The sequence below is a fragment of the Babylonia areolata genome, chromosome 25 (genome assembly GCF_041734735.1).
Source record: "Babylonia areolata isolate BAREFJ2019XMU chromosome 25, ASM4173473v1, whole genome shotgun sequence".
NCBI lineage: Eukaryota > Metazoa > Mollusca > Gastropoda > Neogastropoda > Buccinidae > Babylonia > Babylonia areolata.
In genome coordinates this window covers 7135971-7155752 of record NC_134900.1, presented here as the reverse complement: position 1 = coordinate 7155752, position 19782 = coordinate 7135971, and the positions used below count along the sequence as shown (strand labels likewise).

The following is a 19782-nucleotide window of genomic DNA, read 5'->3' as shown; positions in this document are numbered from 1 at the left end:
GTTCGAGACTCGGACAGTTACTGGAACTGACCTCTGATCTTGTAGTTTTTGAGTCGTCCTTTCTTTCTTGAGGAGATAAAGTGTAAACTTGTGGATGGGTAGCTCTCCTGTTCCTTCCTTGTACACTTGACAGATTGGAAACAGGACTTGGGGTTCTCTCACCTCGGCCATTGTTTTGTTTGTTCAGCTCAGAAGGCAGTGGACATGAACTGTGGGGCACTGGGGTTGATACTGTTGTATTGATTGATAAAGTGGACTGTTGATCTCGGAGTATTCTTTCCTGTTTGTCTTCCTGGGAACTTGAATAAGATAGTGAATGTGGTGGTGTTTTATAATCTGACATAGTAGGCAGTAGGTCCGATGCTCTTTCTTTTTGGGTCTCTCTTTTTGGGTGCCTATTGTGTTTGCCACTACTTTCCAAACTACTAGCAGACACAATGTGAGTTATTACATCCGTCCCAAAACGTGCTGTGTTTACTTTAAAATATCTCGAAACATCAACTTTATCTGCATGCGATGTTCGAGGTTGGAAATCATTGCCAGAAGTATATGTGGAAACGTTTTGATTTGAAGTTTTTTTTTTTTTAGTTATTGCATCTGCCTCAAAAGATGATTTTTCTTTGCATGGGTTTGATGGGGATGACAACTGTGTAGAGACGTTCCTTTTGTGTTTTCCGTCCTCTTCTACACTACTCTCAGAAGTAATGTGAGTTATTACATCCGTCTCAAATGTTGTTTCTGCTTGGTGTGGGTTTGATGGAAAGGACAGCTGTGTAGAGACGTTCCTTTTGTGTTTTCCGTCCTCTTCTAGACTACTCTCCGAAGTAATGTGAGTTACCACATTTGTCTCAAAATATGCTGTGTTTGTTTTAAAATGTCCCGATTCATTAACTTTATCTGCATGCAATGTATGAGGTAGGAAATAAGCGTCGCTGGTAGATGTGGAAGCGTTTTGCTTTGATGTTTTTTTCTTTTTATGTGTTGAGGTATTCATATCAAACGATATTGTTTTTGCTTTGCATGAATTTGATGAAGAGGACAACTGTGTTGAGTTGTTCCTTTTGTGTTTTCCTTCATCTTCTAGACTACTCTCAGAAGTACTGTGAAATATTACATCCGTCTCAAATGTTGTTTTCCTTTTGCGTGGATTTGACGGAGAGGACAGCTGCGTAGAGGTGTTCCTTCTGTATTTTCCTTCGTCTTCCAGGCTACTCTCAGAAGTAAAGCCAGTTATTACAGATGCTTTATTTGATGTTTTTGCTTTGCATGGACTTGATGGAAAGGACAACTGTGTCGAGGCATTCTTTTTGTGTTTTCCTTCATCTTCTAGACTGCCATCAGATATGCGAGTTATTACACCCGCCTTAGTTGATGCTGCTTTTGATTTGCGTGGATTTGATGTTGGAGAGCTCGAGGACAATTTCGTTGAGTTGTTCCTTTTGTGTTTTTCTTCATCTTCTAGACTACTCTCAGGAATAATGCGAGTTATTACATTCGCCTGAAATGATGTTTTTGATTTGTGTGGATTTGATGGAGAGGCCAACTGCATAGAGGTATTCCTTTCGTGTTTTCCTTCATCTTCTAGACTACTCTCAGAAGTAATGTTAGTTATTACAGATGCTTTATTTGAGGCTGTTTTTTCTTTGCATGGATTTGATGGAAAGGACAACTGTGTCGAGGCATTCTTTTTGCTTTTGCTTTCATCTTCAAGACTACCATCAGACATCATGTGAGTTATCACACCCGCCTTTGTTGATGTTGTTTTTGCTTTGCGTGGTTCTGATGGAGAGGACAACTGAGTTGAGGCATTCCTTCTGTGTTTGCTTTCATCTTCAAGACTACCATCAGACATATGAGTTATTACGTCTGCCTTATATGATGTTCGTTTTGCTTTCCACTCATTTGATGGAGAGGACAACTGTATGGAGGCGTTCCTTCTGTGTTTTCCTTCATCTTCTAGACTCGTATCAGAAATAATGTGGGTTATTACATCAGCCTGAAATGATGTTGTTTTTACTTTGCGTGGATTTGATGGAGAGAACATTTGCGTTGAGTTGTTCCTTTTGTGTTTTCCTTCAAGACTACTCTCAGAAGTAATCCGAGTTATTACATCCGCCTTAGTTGATGTTTTTGCTTTCCTTGGATTTGATGGAGAGGACAACTGTGTAGATGTGTTCTTTGTGTGTGTTCCTTCATCTTCTAGACTACTCTCAGAAGTAATATGAGTTATTACATCCCCCTCGAATGTTGTTGTTTTTGCTTTTCTTTTATTTGATGGAGAGGACAGCTGTGTCGAGGCATTCCTTTTGTGCTTTCCTTCATCTTCTAGACTACCAACAGACATGTGAGTTACTACAACTGCCTCGGAAGATGTCATGTTTAATTTAGAATCATTAATTTTGTCTGCCTGCGATGTAAGAGATAGGGAGTCAGCGCCACTGGTAGATGTGGAAACATTTTGCTTTGATGTTGTTTTCTTTTTTACTTTGCTGAGTTTCCTGTTCTTGTCTTTCAGATCACACGTGTTTGTCCCTTTTGATTCAGCTTCCTTCGCTTGGTGGGTATCCACATCTTGTGATACTTCAAAACTGTAGGCAGTACTAAAATTTTCTTCATCCAGAAAAGTGGATGAGGACATTGACACTACCAACGGCGCTTGTTTTACTGTCTGGATACCTCTGTCTTCCTTTAAAGGAACAGGTTTTTCCTTCCGAGTTTTGGTTGGTGGCTCAAACTGTTCATCGGTTGTTATAGTCTGAACAGTTTCATCTTTATTTCGACCACATTCTGAAGCCACGATTCCAAAATCAGTTTCTATTAGTTTTTGTGTCTCTTCTGCAGGCTCCAGAATTTCTTCTCTTACGAAAATTTCGCCATCAATGGTTATCTCTGTGATTGGAAGGTTTGATCCTGTCACGGCATGTATATTCTGTGTAATTATATTCTCCAGGTTTTGTTCAAGTGGTCTGACATTTCTATCTTGACATTCTGGAATTTGTCTGCCATGGTTTTGTTCACGAGCTTTTGAATCTTTACCTTGCAATGTGTCTGACCGATCTCCCTGCTGATGTAAGTATTGACTTTTGGCACCAGGATCATTTCGTCTGATCATCACTCCTATAAATACGTTCTCCTCTTGATGTTCCTCGAACTGAGTGTATTCTTCTTGCGGCATTTGTGAATTACGCATTTTGTGCTGAATATTTTGTTGCATCATCTCCATATTTTCAGTCATCAGTGACTGAGTGGTGGAGTTTTCTTGACTGAACCATTGTAAAGTAACGGGACTGTTTGCTGTCTCTCGACAAGTTGTTTCAGTGTCTGGTATTTTTCCAGAACCTTGCTCTTTTAAAGAGTTGCTGCCAACCTTCACTGCAACAGTGGAGCTACATGGAGGATCTTTGTCTGCAGTGACAGGCATTGGAGAAGACTTGGAAGATGGCTCCAGGGATGGTGATCCACTCAGGAAAACGTTATGTCCCTTGAAGCCTATTGTGATCTCAAGTTGGTGATCAGCGTTTCGCGGTATGTCATCCCGTGGAGTAAAAGGGTCTTTCTGGTTACTGGTTCCAAGGAAATGAGTCTCTTGCTCATACACTGCTGATGTAAATGCAGCATCCCTGTCTTTGTACTGGCTGACTTCACCCCTTTGATCAAAGGGATGTAAGCTGTATTCACCCTTGCTATTTCGTGGTTGTGATGTTTGGCACACCGCAGTTAGCTGTGCTTCAGATCCCCTCCAGCTGTCCTCATCAGCAAAATAACTATCTTCTGTTGCAGGGCCTGAAGACCGCGTCAGTGACAAACTGCGCTGACTTCTCGAGATCTGATATTTTGTGGCGTCACCTTTTTGCCTGTCCCGTTTTGATGAAGTTGATTTGGATCTGCGCTTTTCGTGAGACCCCAAACTTCTTTCCCCAACATCTCTTGGGGATGCACTTGAGTGTCTCTTGTAACTTTTATACTGATAGCTTCTTTTGGAATGAGGACAGTCCCACCTAGAAAAATGCACTGTGCTTTCAGATGCTGTGCTTTGTTGCAGATCTTTAGCTTGGAGAGGTCTTCCAGGAAATGCAGGGCTGTCTTTTGTGCAGTAGCTGTCTTGTTTTTTTGGATACTTTATTGGAGGCCTTTCTTGCTTTGATTTCTTCTTTTGGCTAACTGGAGCTGGTGAAAATTCAGCAGGAGCTGTGTCTGTGTTCTTTAAGAGTGATCGGTATCTTCCTTCATTCATTTCTTCATGACTTAATGGCGGTGGCCGTCTCTTGCCTGTGTGGGTATAATCATCCCATGATCCCTCGGTTGCAAAAATGCGATTTTCTTGCAAATTTCTAGGGTTGCGTAGGTTGCTTTGGTTAGGTGATTGTGAAGCTTTCTTCTGAGAAACATCACTTTGACCCCATCCATTTCTCTCGTTTTGCTGTCTGGGATTTGGCACTGGGCGTGCTTCTGTCATTAAAATATCTGCTTCATATTCTTGGCAGTAATTTTTCCTTTCAACCACTTGATTACTCTGGTCGCTGTCTGACTTGTCTCTTTCCATCACTGGACAATTTTTCACGTGAATTTCCTGCTTTTCATATTTCCATCGTGGGCCCACTTGACGTGCCGTTACTCTTGAATACGATGAAATGCTTCCCTGAACTCCCCCAGAGTCAAACGTTATGTCTGTATCATATGATGTAGGGGACTGTCTTGTCGTTAGGCTGATCTGATCCGGCAAACGGTTTGGTGAGATGGTGTCTCTGGTGCTTGCGTGACTGCCCCACGGGCCTCTGTCCACAGGTCTTTGGGAAACTGGGGAGGGTGTGCTGGAGCGAGTTTCTCGGGCTTTTGTGCGTCCCGGAGACAATCCTCGATAGCAACTGCCATAACCCGATCTGTTGGGAGACCTAGTCAGGGGAGGGAGGAATTCTGAGCTGACTGATTCTCCCAGCTTAGCTCTTCTCCGTTGCCGTGCAGGGGAATTCCTCCCTGGCGAGTGATAGTCATTGCCAGGAAACACTGGGTATTCTTTGCTGTCTGACGAGCTGCTCTGCAACTCTGAAGTCACTGTTTTTGTTCTTTTGGTAGATCTTACATCCTGTGACTGAGGAGATTTTACGACTTCTTCATCGTAGTATTGCTGAGATATGACGGAGTCATTAACTTCTTGTCTGCGTACATGTCTACAGCTGTGAGATGCACCATCATCTCCGTTCAGACTATTCGTTTCAGTGCAGATCGTTTCTTCACTTACAAATTTCGGATTGCCTGAAACAACTCTGTCATCCTTTGATGTAGGTGGTTGTCTTGTATATTCCGGACAGGTCTTCATTTTTCCTTTTCTTTTCTGAAAACGAACTGATGGACATTTCTCAGGACCAAAATAACAACCAGCCTCTGATCGTTCCGCGCATTGCATGTGTTGGACTTGTACAGGTCTTTCTTCGGGGGTTTCCTTTTCTCTGTCGTAAAACTCCTGACCCAAGCTGCTCCTCCATTGTATATTAGGTGCATATTGGCCACCCAGGTCAGCGCGGTAGTCCTGGGACCTGTCATAGCTGTTTGAAGAGTTCCTGTAAAAATGCAAATGGGGGTGAGAGCAAGGGTTCCTGAATGGCCTCCCCCCTGCCGTCTCCCGTTTTTCAGGACGGTGTTCTCTGACAGTTCCAGATTGAATGGACAAGGTGCCTGATGCCACTGGTTGTCTAGATGAATGATCCATCTGCAGTCAGAAAACATATGTGCTATACCTTTATAAGATATGCCCTTTGGATAACAAACTGTACGTACCGTTTTTGTACTTTTGGGATGGCTAAACTACGCAAAAGACTCGTTTACAGTAATAACAATACTAATAATACTAATACGGCATGCCATTTCTGTACATTTGATTCGTCTATGAGTGTTTATATGCCATGTGAATGTGGGCCACCTGTAGTTTCTGTAACTGTGTACTGTTTATGTTTAACAATCACAAGTAACACTCGTCATATTATGTGCAAGTACACAATGCTAACATGAGAAATGTATTCGAAAAAAGAATCAATGTTGAACCAATGAAATTCGTCAAAGGAGCTGTAGCTTCAATCATTTGTTTCTCGAATTTTTTTTAAGAAGCTTGTAATCCAGAACACACGTTCGCACACACACACACACACACACACACACACAGGGAGAATCTGCATACTGTGGCAACAAAACACGTTTTCCCAAACAAAACAGAACAAAAACGTTGAGGGTCTACCTGTGTGCTGTCGGGCTGACAGTCACTGTTGTTGTTCTCTGAGCCCTGTCCACACACACAGATCCCATGTGGCAGCTGGCACAGGGAGCACTGCTCAAAGCCCTGGCTAACCACTGCTTCAGCCTGTCTCTGCTGCTCAACATCCTGGCACAGCCGCTCGTGCTCCAGGAATATCTTTTGGGCAGTGGGCGTTGAAAAAAAAGTGAAAAAAGATGATTATATGGTCTTGAAAAGGTCAATTCCACGTGTTGAAATAGTTAATTATGACTGTATTGGGGGGAAAACGATGTATATATTTGGAGTCCCCCCCTCCCCCATACTATCGAATGTGTAGAGTGTACCAGATGCATTGTTTTAAACATGTAATTTCCATGCATGGTAGCTAAATTGATTTTTTATTGACCAACTCATGACTTCACTAAACAATTTTGGCTGTTGCCTTCTACATACCTGCTCTTGAATCCTTTCTTGCAGAGCTGAAGCTTCATCAGCAAGCCTGTTGAGGAAGGGAAAAATGGTTTGGAATCTCTCAGAGGTAAAGAATTCTAAGTTTCAGCATATAAGCTTGTCTGTAACACAAACTTTGTGGAGATGAAGAAAAGCGAAAAAGTCATCTGGCTGCGTTTTGATTTTACAAATTGAAATGTGTGTTTGCGAACAAGTGCCATTAACTCTTTTTTCTTATGCTAGATTGACTTCTTACCACAGTTTTGAAAAGATGTGAAAACTACAACTAATAATACTATATGCTAAAATGTATTATATTATTAGTTACAAACATCTGACCTGATAACAGATAATTCAATTAAAAAAAGAAATAGACAAACTATGTTCTTCTATATATATTATATAGCAGAAAATATCACAACTATGATAGAAAGAAGGAGAAAGAAAGCCACCATGTCCCTTTGGATTGTATAACAGCGTGGTGAGCGGGACGTGGTGACTTCAGTCTCCATACTGACCGCCTCCTCCCAGAGCCCAGTGTGCCAAAGGTTAAGAAGAAAGACTGGGAACCGCACGATTATGTTCCCATCCGCTCAAGTTGTTCCAAATGTCCTGGCGAACACTGACGGTTTCTCAGGTATCGATCGGATACCAGGTTCTATCGGTCCTGGTACACTCCGAGATATACTATACAACGAAACATCAACGTCATATAACCTCATACTAACATAGAATTCCTTGGCTTTGTCATTACTGTAACTGTACTCATCTTACCAAAAACGTCCTCATCCATCGCTATAGCTGGACTGATGATGTAGCTGTGAACGCCAAGAAGAAGACTAAACGTCCGAAAAAAGCCCACTCAGATTCAGAGCTTTGCTTTCAACGTATTGCGACTGTTTCAAGATCTCAGAGGGATACTCATTCATTCTGGGTCCGCAGCTAGGCAATTATTATTGTGATCAGAATGGGACTTAGTAGCAGCTGGCGTCCTGCAAATGGGGAATCAGAGAACGCGCAGCTTAACGCCTCTAAAGTGACTCGGCAGCATTGCAGACTCTCTTCTGGAGGACTGCTCTTTGGCGATTCGTCAATGTTCGCTTCCTGTAAACTGTTCACGTCTGAACTGCACCACCACAAGTCTGGGTGTGGCAATGTGTTGTGGAGCAGAAAATGATCCGCGCCAAAGTAACACCACTGAAATGGCATGAATGAAAAAAAACCCAGCAAAACAAATATGAAAGCAAAATCAACCCACAAAAATCACCTTTCAAATGACGTGTCCTCGATAGGCGAAGGAGAATACGGCCTTTCTGCACTGAGCATGCCATCGTTATCCGCATCGTGATCATCATCATCATCAAGATCATAACAGATCTGAAGTATTGGTGCTGAAGCAGCCGGGGTCAGTTGACGAGACTCTGCTGTTCTGCCGGTGAAATCGTCACTTCCACAGTCCACCCTTTTGCTGCTGTAATTTCGGCTCTCCTGGAAAAACAGAACATCACTGCTTCCCACGTCACGTTCCAGCAGCGTCCTGTTTTCCTTTGGACTGGCAGGCAGTGAAGGAGATCCTTGACCCCCTACCTTGTACCCTGCTACCCTGTTTGTGTTGGATTCACGACCCGTCTGGCTGCCGTGGCTTTTCCCACGGGGCCCGGAATAGACAGCACCGTCCACGGGTGAGGTGGATCTGTTTCTCTGCAGGCCGTGCTGCTCCTGGGTGACTTGTCCTGTAGCGTCCTGGCCTGTGCTGCCTAGTCTTTCACAGAACTGTTGTCTATCGTTGTCGCCTGAGGTGAATCTGCACAGAAAAGACTGCACGTATGTGTAGGCTGCCATGACTACAATCTAAAGTATGTTGTCACTGATTGATAGTGACTTCAAATGACGTGCGCAATAGCCGAGTGCTTAAAGCGTTGGACTTTCGATCTGAGGGTCCCGAGTTCGAATCTAGGTAACGGCGCATGGTGGGCAAAGGGCGGGATTTTTCCGATCTCCAGGGTCAACATTTGTGCAGATAAGCTAGTGTCTGAACCCCCTTCGTGTGTATTCGCATGCAGAAGATCAATTACGCACGTTAAAGATCCCGTAATCCATGTCAGCGTTCGGTGGGTGACGGAAACAAGAACATACCCAGCATGCAAACCCCCGAAAACGGAGTATGGCTGGGTAAGTAAACAAAACGGTCATACACGTAAAATGTTACATGTCTGTTTGAGTGTGCATGTGTGTGTGCCTGAAATTTGATTGAATGACACAGGACACGACTGATGAGCGCTCAACAGCAGCCGTCAGTCGGCTCTACACAGGTAGGCAGCCTGTTTCTCTTCCGTTAGAAACAGATTTGATATTTGCGTTTGGTATTGTAAAAATGATATTCACTGATACTCAGTGTCTAACAACTTCGCTCTCCACACCGTCATATTATTTTATTTTATCATTTTTCACTTGATTTTCCCGCAAAATCAAATATTTTAAAATCTTCTGTAATTTGACCTTTTTCGGGAGCGTATGTTTATGCATATATTTCGCGTGTACGCGAGTGCACAAATGTGAGAATGAAAAAAGGGGGATAGGTAGAGAGTAAGAGGGCTGGAGTTGGTAAAGGGTGGTATGTACAAGAGAGAGAGAGAGGTGGGGGGGGGGGGGAGAGAGACGCTGTTTCTTTAATACATGAGCATGCCAGAATAGGAATCGGTGCCATCCATACCTCTCATAACACAGTCCGCCCCTGAGTTGGTTCAGATTCTCTTTCAAGAAGCTCTTGGACTGCATGAGTTGGTCCATGTTGTCCTGAAGACTTGCCTTGCACTGCAGCAGTTCTGCCATGGACCTGTGTAAAAGTTGTCATCGCTCCAGTCCACTAGTCTCTTTAGTACTGAGGTATTACAGTTCTCCCGGTAACTCGTATTACCCTTCTTCCTAGGTTTTGTTCATACTGATAAAAATGATAATAATGTACATCTGTATAGTGCTTACTTTGCGGCTCTACGCGCCTATAACAATACACCTATTATAATAAGAAACAGAAATATAAAAATGTGTACTTGTGTGTGTGTGTGTGTGTGTGTGTGTGTGTGTGTGTGTGTGACTTCTTCTCTTTCATTATAATCATTATGTATATGTATGGACTTGATAGTGAACATTCTTTACTTTTAATTTTTCTGCATCCAGGTGGGGAGATCTAGTTTCCTTTTTTTACAAACATTTTTTTTCTAATTCAAGACTCGTCCGAACTATTGCTCTGTATTTAACATCTTTTTCATCCCCTATGTGATTGTACAGAATGGTACGTTTTCTGGGGGAAAAAAGACTTATATGTTATATGATGGTGCTTTGTATGATGGTTCTGTGTCATAACTTAGACTGTCTGCATGCCAAAAATCACAGTGACTGCTTTGCATCACAACTCCGCTAATCTCTCCGTGTCTGTTTTGATTTTCCTGTCGCAACTGACACCATTTTCCCACTGCTGCACTCTCACCACTCGCACGTAATTCTTTGTGCACACCTCCACTTCCTTTGTGCCCATGTTTGTGTCCTTTAGGTGTGATGCCCTATAACTGCCTGAGCGCTTTTGTCGCTTCCGAATGTCCAAGCAGCGAGAGGTGTACATGGATATTATTCAAAACAGCGTGGCTCTGTTCTTTTGAAGCAGATTCACTAGAAAATGCAAACACCCACACACACTGCCCTGGTTACAGACAGTAGTTTGGGCCAATTCGAAATGCACAAAAGCAGACAAAGAGACAGAGACAGACAGAAACTATCTATAGAAACAGACAGACAATTGGAAATATGCAAAGACTGACAAAGAGCTAAGAGACAGACAGAAACTACCCATAGCGCTTACTGCTGGAGAAATGAGATTCCACTGAGCAGTTCAGGCGACTGGGCGTGGTCTCTCTCGGGGACGTTGTGCTCCCCAGTGAAACGCTCCTCTTGCCCTCCCTCCTCCTGCCTTTTAGGGGTGGAGGTGGCCAAGGGGCAAAACGAGCCGTTCACCAGCCCCAGGGTGAATGCTGCTGAACCACACTCCCGTGTCACTGAGCTGACCGCTGGACCTGAGCCTCTCGTCTCACTTTGGGTTGGCGTCTTAACTCCACAACCTTCCGTCAGAGCAGTCTTTTGGTTTTGTCCCAGTTTTTTCGGCTTCCAGAAGCGGCTGTCCTTGTGCTGCTTCTTCAAAGACAGGATTTTCTTCAAAGCCTGTCTCATTTCCTCTAGAGAAGAAAGCAGAGCGTGATGGAAAAGTCAAAGCAGGGATAGAACAGAAGTGACTGAAAAATACAGTAAAACTTAAAATGTTTTTCGAGCGAGACATTTTTCACGCCATTGTGAGAATGTCATGACCTACATGTAGAAGACGTCAGCGTTATGAACGGAAACGATTGGGATGGATAGAATAGGCTAAGCACCAAATGCATCAGTGTTATAAATGAACATTTCCTTTCTAAGTTATTGCCACTCTGTCTAATGTGAAGAGTCGGATCCCCATAGGAAAGCTTACAAAGGGCAGGGAAAAACAAAAGACGCTTCGAACCTCTCCGTAATGTATGTGTCCTTCCAAAAGACCAAAAAAATAAACACCCTTAACTTTTAATTCCTTCAGAGATCCTACAATCCTGTAACCCCTCCCCCCCTCCTCTTTTCACCCGTAGCAAGAAGACAAACCAGCCGGGAAGGGATCAACAAATGAAGAAGTAGAATTTCTCCAGGACCATTCTACACGATCGCAATGAATTTATCAGCTTAACTTAAATCCGGGTTGGTATTTCTTACCTACATTAAATCCACGCCAGTGTTATCGAAACCGTTAATGATACCATTGTGGTAGAATAATAACAATATTTTCTTAACGATAATACCATAACAACTTTGGATTCGAATTCCATCGCCCCTATTTTTTGCAGTCACTAGCTGGGTGTCTACAGCACAAAAAACCATCCCTTACCTTCGAGTTCCTCATCACTGGAACAGTATGATCCAGCCACTGCCGTGCTCCGTCCATCGTCACCCGTCCGAGTCTGGGTGCTGATGTGCTGATGTGTGACTTCAGTGTAGGACTTGGACGTCTTGGTGTCTATGTAGGACCTGGTCTTGGTGGCTTTGGACACGGTTCTGCTGCGCTGTTTTCGTTGCTTGCCTGCCTTGCTCTCTATCGCTCTGTCACCCTGTGGATTAAGGTACATCATGGGTGTAATGCCTGCCTTAGGCGACTGTTGACGGCGTGAAAAACAAAACGGAGTTTAGTCACGCTTTGTTTGCTTTTTATGATGGTAGCCTTCTGGTGTCATATAAAACAAAGAAACTCTCCATCATCCCCTTCCCTCCCTATATCGTCCGTTTTTCTCAAGCCTCTTTCTTCGCCTCTGTCCTCCATCCTCCTCTCCCCCCCCGTCCCCCACCTCATTCTCTTTCTGTCCCCTTTCCTTCACTTTCCATTACTCCCTCATCTCCTTCTCTCTCACTCTCTCTATCCTTCCCTCCCTCTCTTTCTTCGCCTGTCTCAAAACCCTTCCTACTCTCTCTCCCCTCCCATCTCACCCCCCCTCCCCTTCTCTCTCTCCATCCTTCCCCCCTCTGTTTGTCTAATCTTCTTTCACTAAACTCTTACTTGTGAACCGCCCGTTTTTGACTCTCACCTTCCCTCCCACCTGACCCTCCCACTGCCCCGCCTCCTACCCCCCCACCCACCCCTTCTTTCCCATCCAATCAGGCAGCAATCATCTTGGTTTTCAGGAGGCCAGGTCTGATGTCAGTCAGTGAGTCACGTTACCTGGGGCGTGCTGGATCGCTGGATGCCTGCAGAGAGCAGCCTGTCGAGCTGTTGGTCCAGGTGGTCCAGACAGCGCGGGCTGCCGTCCTCTCGGTCTCTCAGCCAGATGCTGGCCTGTCGCCTCCGTACCACGCGGGTTCCGCCCGGCGACGGGCAGTTCTCTTCCTCTGGGACAAAGTGAGTGAAGGGAGGGGGTGTTCAGGGGGATGTTGACACTGTTGAAGTGGCGTGAGGGTGCTGGTGGTTGATTAATGGAGTTGGGAAAGGGGGTGTGAGGCGTGTGTGTGTGTGTGTGTGTGTGTGTGTGTGTGTGTGTGTATGTATGTATGTATGTATGTATGTGTGTGTGTGTGTGTGTGTGTGTGTGTGTGTGTGTGTGTGTGTGATTACTACAAACAAACATTAAAGCGAAAGAATAGGATATGCTGGCACATAGAATTGAACAAACACACAATCTCTCTCTCGATCTCTCTCTCTCACACACACACACTCTCTCTCTCTCTTTTAACACCCCCCCTACCCCCACACACATCCGACACCATCAACTACCCCCGGCCTCCACTCCTCACCACTCGCCTGCACCCTCCATCCCTTCCTGCCTTCACCCCCCCCCCACACACACACACACACAACCAACCTGTCCTGACGGCCTCACGCCCTGAATGCCCGTCCACCACCACGTCGCGCTCCTCCATCTCCATATCCCCTTCATCCCAGCCGCAATGGCACGGCTCATCATAGTACCCGGCAGCTGCGGGTCCGCGGGAGCAGCCGGCAGGGTACAGTGGGGGACTTCGCTGCGGGGTCCTCCGTGAGGGGGGAGAGGTCCTGAAGACGGGACGGGGTGGTGGGGATCGCTTGGAGACTGGAGAAAGGCCAGATTGTTTCCTTGTGCCCAGGGATCTATCAGCACTGCGGGATGGCGGGAAACGTGCAGGTGCGGAGTATCTCCGCCCCATCTCCTGTTCGGGCTGGCGACAGAGAGACGACAGTGATAGCACTGAGTAATATTTTTTTGTTCTCTGGCATCACTGAGTGTTGGCCGACAGCGACCGGAAGAACCTTCCACGGCAGCCACTCTTGTCTGTTTTGGGGCCAGTGTCTGAAGGGCAACCCCAGGTGAACAGTAGTACCAGTGGTGGAACGAGAATTATGGAAGTGGTGATACGTGATTGTAATTAGACACGGTAGCACAAATAGTTGTAGTAGAAGAAATAGTAACATAAACAGATAACAATGATTATGACATTGATGATGACAGTCATCATCCTCAACATCATTATTATTATGATGTTAATAACAACAATACGGTAAAGTTTTCCTTACTCATGCTTCTATCTGACGGAGTTCACCGCACACACACACACACACACACACACACACACACCGTGGCACACACACTGGCACACACTGACACACACGCGCACGCATGCACACACATGCATTTCTGGAAAATGATTTTTTTGCCAGCCCAGTCTGCCGCTTGCTTTCGTGTGTCTGTGTGTTGGGTTTTCGGGTGAAAGTGGACGAAGAGAAGGCAACTCGTACAGAACCAAATGATGTCATGAGTTGTCCACATTAGGGGAGATAACAAACGCTTGCGCGAAATGACACTTACATGTAAATCTTCTTTCCCTTTGAAGTCTCGGTCACATCGGAATGATCGAAAATAATATAGCTGTGAGTCCTGTTACTGGTTGTGCGAACAGTTCCGTGTATTATCGCAGTTTGGTTCAAAACGTACACCCTGTATGTATCGTGTATGTTAGTGTGAAAATCGCGCGGACGCGCGCGCGCGTGTGTGTTTGTGAGTGGTGGTGTGTATTACAAGTAGTCTTCAATTTTACATCCTTCCATTTGAAGTAAAAGAGTGAGGGGTTTGGGTTGTCAAGGAATAAACTCGTGTGTGTCTGTGCCTGTGTGAAGAGGGATATCTGCAGGAAAAATAACTCCATCAAACAACTATGACAAATGTCGTGATGGGACTGTGCATCAAAGCCTGAGTACTGCAATAACTGGTGACATCTTGAACTTATCAAAATCACATTAAAGAGAGCTCTGGAAAAATAGGTAAAAATGCTTTTGAGCTCTGACATTCTGGAATTGCCGTCGCTAGAAATAGGCGCAACATTTGAACAAATTCATGTCTTCGCTATATTTTGTAACAGACGGCGTCAGTTTCAGTTTTACTATCCTGTATATGTGCTGATCAGACTATGTGTATGCAGTTTGCGCTCACCTGAGTCAGTGTGTGTGCGCGCGCTTGTATGCGGTGTATGTATGTATGCACTGGAGTAGAGACAGTGTCAGTGTGTGTGTGTGTGTGTGTGTGTGTGTGTGTGTGTGTGTGCCGCGTGCGTAAGTGTGTGTGTGTGCGTGCGTGCTTGAGTGTAGGCTCATGACTGAAAACTGAGGTCAGTGTGTACCCTTACAAGTGTGTATACATACATACATGCTCGTCATCTCCCCCCCCCCACCCCCCAAACACACACACACACACACTGACACACTGGGGCCTACCTGCGGACTGAGTGCAAGGCTCCCCGGGTTCGTGGCCATCAGGCAGTCCAGGTGCTCCGCGGCCCTCTGCTGGTCGTGGACGGAGGGGGGAGAGCCGTCCCTCTCGTCTGACAGCCACACGCTGGCCTCCCTCTTCCTGACAAACCGTGTCCCTCCCTGCTGCCAGTCCTCTGCTGCCACACACCACAAGCAGGACAACGTGAGATGGGGGACATGGGGGGCGGGAGGTGGAGAGGAACCGGAGGAAGGTGGTAACGGTTCTTGCGAGTCTTGTGTTTTTATAACTACCAGACCATTGACTAGCAATAAAGGAAAGTAAGCGAGCGAGCAAAAACACCACCATCAATACCGAAACAAAAGTAGGCGACTTTCACTCCTACACAAGGACACCTGATTTTAACTTCACTGATTAAACCAATGCTGTTTAGCGCTATCCTGTACTCAACAGTATGACACGAGATATATTACGACTGGAGGGACACAAGATAACTGTCTGTGTGTGTGCGTTCCTGTTGTTCGTGCTGCCTTCAGTTGACCCAACAGCAAAGTGAGAGCTGTGTGACCAGTGATCTCTCCACTGCGGTGGGAATTCATTTGCAGCCTAGACTTTTGTGAAGGACTATAACCCTCAAACTAGGAGCCAAGATTGCACTGTCTCTTAGTGCTGCAGCCTTGGAGGCTAGCGGCCTGTGGGAATCATTCCAATGCTTACCGCCCTGAAGCCGTCTTGGCTGAGAGAGTGTGGTGTACCTTGAGCAAGACACTCTCCACCATAATCAAATTCCAGCCCCGATAGTCGGGACAGCAGTTGCCTCCTCTGCTGTTGTGATGGTCATATCGAGACAGGAGTGATTATCATGCATGTTGATTATGTTGTTCTTATTGGTGCTGTTAGACTGTATGTTGTAATGCATCAAGGCGTACTCACGTTCCTGACAACAAGGAGCATCCTGCACCCGATGCAGACAGCACCCTCCATTAACCCCCGGCGGTGAGGACGGGTAGCGCTGAGGCAGCGGGTTCAGCGGCTGGTACACCTGCACGGGGGGCTGGTCGGTGAAAGGCCCCGGGGCTGGCGGTGTGGCCATGATCAGTATGGGGCCCCCGGTCAGCACGGGCAGGGACTGCAGCGGCGGGTAGTTCGAGGGCGTCAGAGCCTGGGCAGGTTGTGCGGGGGGTGGGGGTGCGTCCTCTGTCTGGGTGTCCACAGATGTGTAGATGACTTTAGTTATGCACGTCTCGCCGGGATCCACTGAAGAGCTGGTTCGTCTGCTCACACTGGGTCGTCTGTGCTGCAGGGGGTTGATGGCCGTCAGCTCTGCAGGCAGACTGGTCTTGGAAGACAGACTTCCCCGCCGGCTGTCCACTGGTGTGCCCGGGTCGGCAGCTTCCTTTGGTGGATGCTTTCTGACATTAACTTGCGTGGCTTCTGAGACCTTGTCTGAAACAGGTCTGGATGGCTTCCGCTGCTGGATGGGAGGGGGGACGTAATCTAGTGAATTTCTGCTCGTCTGTGTGCCGTCTTCCGCCATGTTTGATCCAGCCTGCTGTGGTTTGGCCATCATGGGGTCTGATGTAGAAGGACTGTGTAGCCGTGATTCGTACAGTGACGTCTGACTCGACTGCTCTCGTACCATCCTGCTTGGTAGAGGGTACGCCTCATGCACCGGAGACTGTGCGTTTCCTGAAAGCGACCCCTGACGCGACCCTTGAAGCGACCCCTGACGCGACCCTTGAAGCGACCCCTGACGCGACCCCTGAAGCGACCCCTGACGCGACCTCTGAGGCTCAGGGTCGTTGGGTGGCATGGCCATGGGTGTACCTGTATAAACACCGGAATCTGGTGTGCTGGCATCGGGTGATGGAAGTGTCTGCTCTGTTTCCGCTGGGTCGTGCGCCGTTTCTCCTTTAAAGCTTTCTTCTGAGTCATCATTGCTAAGTTTTCTTTTGTTTTTCTGTAAAATGTGTCAAAAGATGTTCTCTCAAGTACATGTCAAATGACATTCAATTTTCTCTGTTATTCAAACAAACAGAAAACTGACAATGGTAGCATATCAAACTCTGATCTCATGATGTCTCCGATGTGTGTCTGTTGGTTGCATATCACTTGTCTAGCCAGCTTGCAAAAGCTGTGTTTAGTTCGTTATATCTGAACAACGTTTCAAAATTGCGGAACACGCACTTTCGATGTTATAATTTGTTTCTAATGTGAGGTTTTGAATTTGACAGAATCATGCATAACTTCCATGCAATCAGGCGGTCCTACCCTTTGGTTCTGGATGGACTGATGAACATACAGAATGCTCTAAGCTAACACTACATGAATTATGACGGGCGAAAGAAAGAAACGGAAAATATTAAATCAGTTGGTGTTCTTCATGGCCCAGTTCCCCGCCGGGGCCTAAAGATTTGAACGCTAACAATCTCACCAGGTTCCACCAACACTCACGAATGACTCAGTGCATTGGTGCATGGAAACAACTCAATGACCCCATGATAAAACAGTGCAACCTTTTAATACAAGACCAGTGATTCTACAGAACGTAACTGAATATCCAAACTTATCAATCTCACTTTTCTTGCGTCACAATGTGATTTTTTTGTGTATGGGTGTCTCCCTCTGTCACAGACTGTCAAGTGTACCCAAAGTTAACAAGGTATAAACTTTAGTTTTGCTATAGGGTTAATAAAGTCCAGGGGTTATTTCCCTTAGAAAATAAATGAAGGCTTTATTTATTTATATATTAAACACTTATTTTATTCTTATTATTTTTTTGATTCGCAATTTAATCTCTTTTCTATTTTGATATTTATTGACTTATTTTATTTCATTTCATTTTATTATTTATTTTATTTTATTTTGTTTTGTTTTTGGCTCACACTGCCACATCTGTAAATAAAGTTGACGCAGAATGTGGAAAGTAGATGTAGAATTTAGAATTCGTTCTCATCCTATTCCACAAAAATGAAGTGACAAAAATCCGATACTCACTTTTGAAAAGAAAGGCATTCTGTCGGTATTACCACAACACACACAGCAAAGGAACACAACAGCACACAAACACACAGGAAAACAAAAAATATCACGTCAAGCCATGTTGGCTATGACAGTGCATACGAGGTTTGTTTTACGTCATTGACCATTTGGCGTCATAGACAGTGACGCATTGTGTCTAAATTTCTACCGCCCTTCCCCTTTCCACCCCCATCACCCACTCTCTCCAAATCGTCAAGGATGAAAACAATTTATGGTGTCCACGTGCTGCCATTCAGATTATTCTTCGTGTCATTATTAGTTGGGCTTGTAGATGAAAGTCTCCAATCTCTTTAGCATGATCATATTTGTTTTTATATGCGTCATAACTCATCAATTTACATGTTGTCAATAATGAATAAGTATACCAAGATAAACAAGCATACTTAGATAAGTAAAATAATGAATACATATATGAATGAATGAATAAATGATTAAATATATAAACTGAAATTTAACAAACAAATAAAAAGGGGAAAATACAGGAGAAAAAAACAGTCGAGTTGTTTACCGTTCGTTAAACGCTTATGAACTGCACTTAACTATTCAGCTAACTTAGCCGACCTGGAGAGCAGAGTTATTCTCATATACTCGAATGCACACGCACACACACACACACACACACACACACAGAGAGAGAGAGAGAGAGAGAGAGAGAGAGAATATATATATATATATATATATATATATATATATATATATATATACTGGCTGGTAATTTCACCTTGCTTGAGTTGTGGTTTCTCTCTGATTCGCAGACAAGAGCGGGTAGCAAGCCCAATGAGCACTCCCAAGGGCGAAACAGCTGTCGTTTGCTGTGCAAATCAGCCTCAGTTCCTTTTGAAGGTAGGCTACTTAGGACCAACACGGGCTAATGAGAGCTTTTTAACCACCACCCACCCCAAACAAAAACAGTTTTATAGGTTAAAGAACTAACCAAGACTGTTTCTTGTTGTGTTTGCCATTCCATTATGAAACTACAAAGACATCTGGGCCTAGATTTAATATTTCTTCTATACATATATGTACACACACACACACGCACACAAACAACACACACACACACACACACACACACACACACACATGTAAGATTATAATTCTTTGTAGAGGGTAAAGTGGGGAGGGTGGGAGAAGGAAGACTGCAAACAATTACGGTACGCTTCATCACACCCAAAGGCCTGTTTCAACTGGTCGGTTTTCAAAATTTATTTTGAAAGAGGGCAGCGTTGGTAAGTGACGGAGATCCAGAGGAAGAGAATTCCTGACAGAAGGTGTTTGATACTGAAAGGCCCTTTGGCCAAATGTCTTTGAAGAGGTTTGGGGGTCTCGAAGGAGCTTCTCAACAGAACACATGAGAGAGCGGGAAGGGGTGTAAGTGCAACGGACAGAAGACAAGTATGATGGGAGAGATCCTTCGAGCCAGTATGACAATTTGGTCAGGACTCTGTATTGGATAGGTAACCCGAGAAGTTAACGTATGAGTGGGGAAATGTGATCCTTTTTTTCTGACTGTCTGAAAAATGATTGTTGCAGCATTGTTCAAAATCCTCTGAAGGCGTGACAACAGATCAGAAGGTAAACCAGCAAGTAGTGAATTACAGCAGTCAATGTGACTTAGGATCAAGGAACAGACAAGCCGAGTGGTTTTCAACGACAGTTAGGTACGGTCGAATGGTTTTACATAAGTAACTGACATGGTTATGCATGGACAGAGCTGAATCAAAATACACACACCCAGGTTTCTGATAGAATTTTGAATGTTCGCGT

At 45.0% G+C, this 19782-nt stretch overlaps 1 protein-coding gene across 1 annotated transcript in view; it reads left to right on the top strand.

The window, feature by feature from the left end:
- LOC143300049 (uncharacterized) overlaps window positions 1-19782 on the top strand; it is a 35308-nt gene that overhangs the window by 12225 nt on the left and 3301 nt on the right. Inside the window, exon 2 of the mRNA XM_076613603.1 lies at window positions 12422-12635. Coding sequence (XP_076469718.1) covers window positions 12435-12635 — 201 coding nt within the window. The 5' untranslated portion in view covers window positions 12422-12434. The remainder of the gene's footprint in view (window positions 1-12421; window positions 12636-19782) is intronic.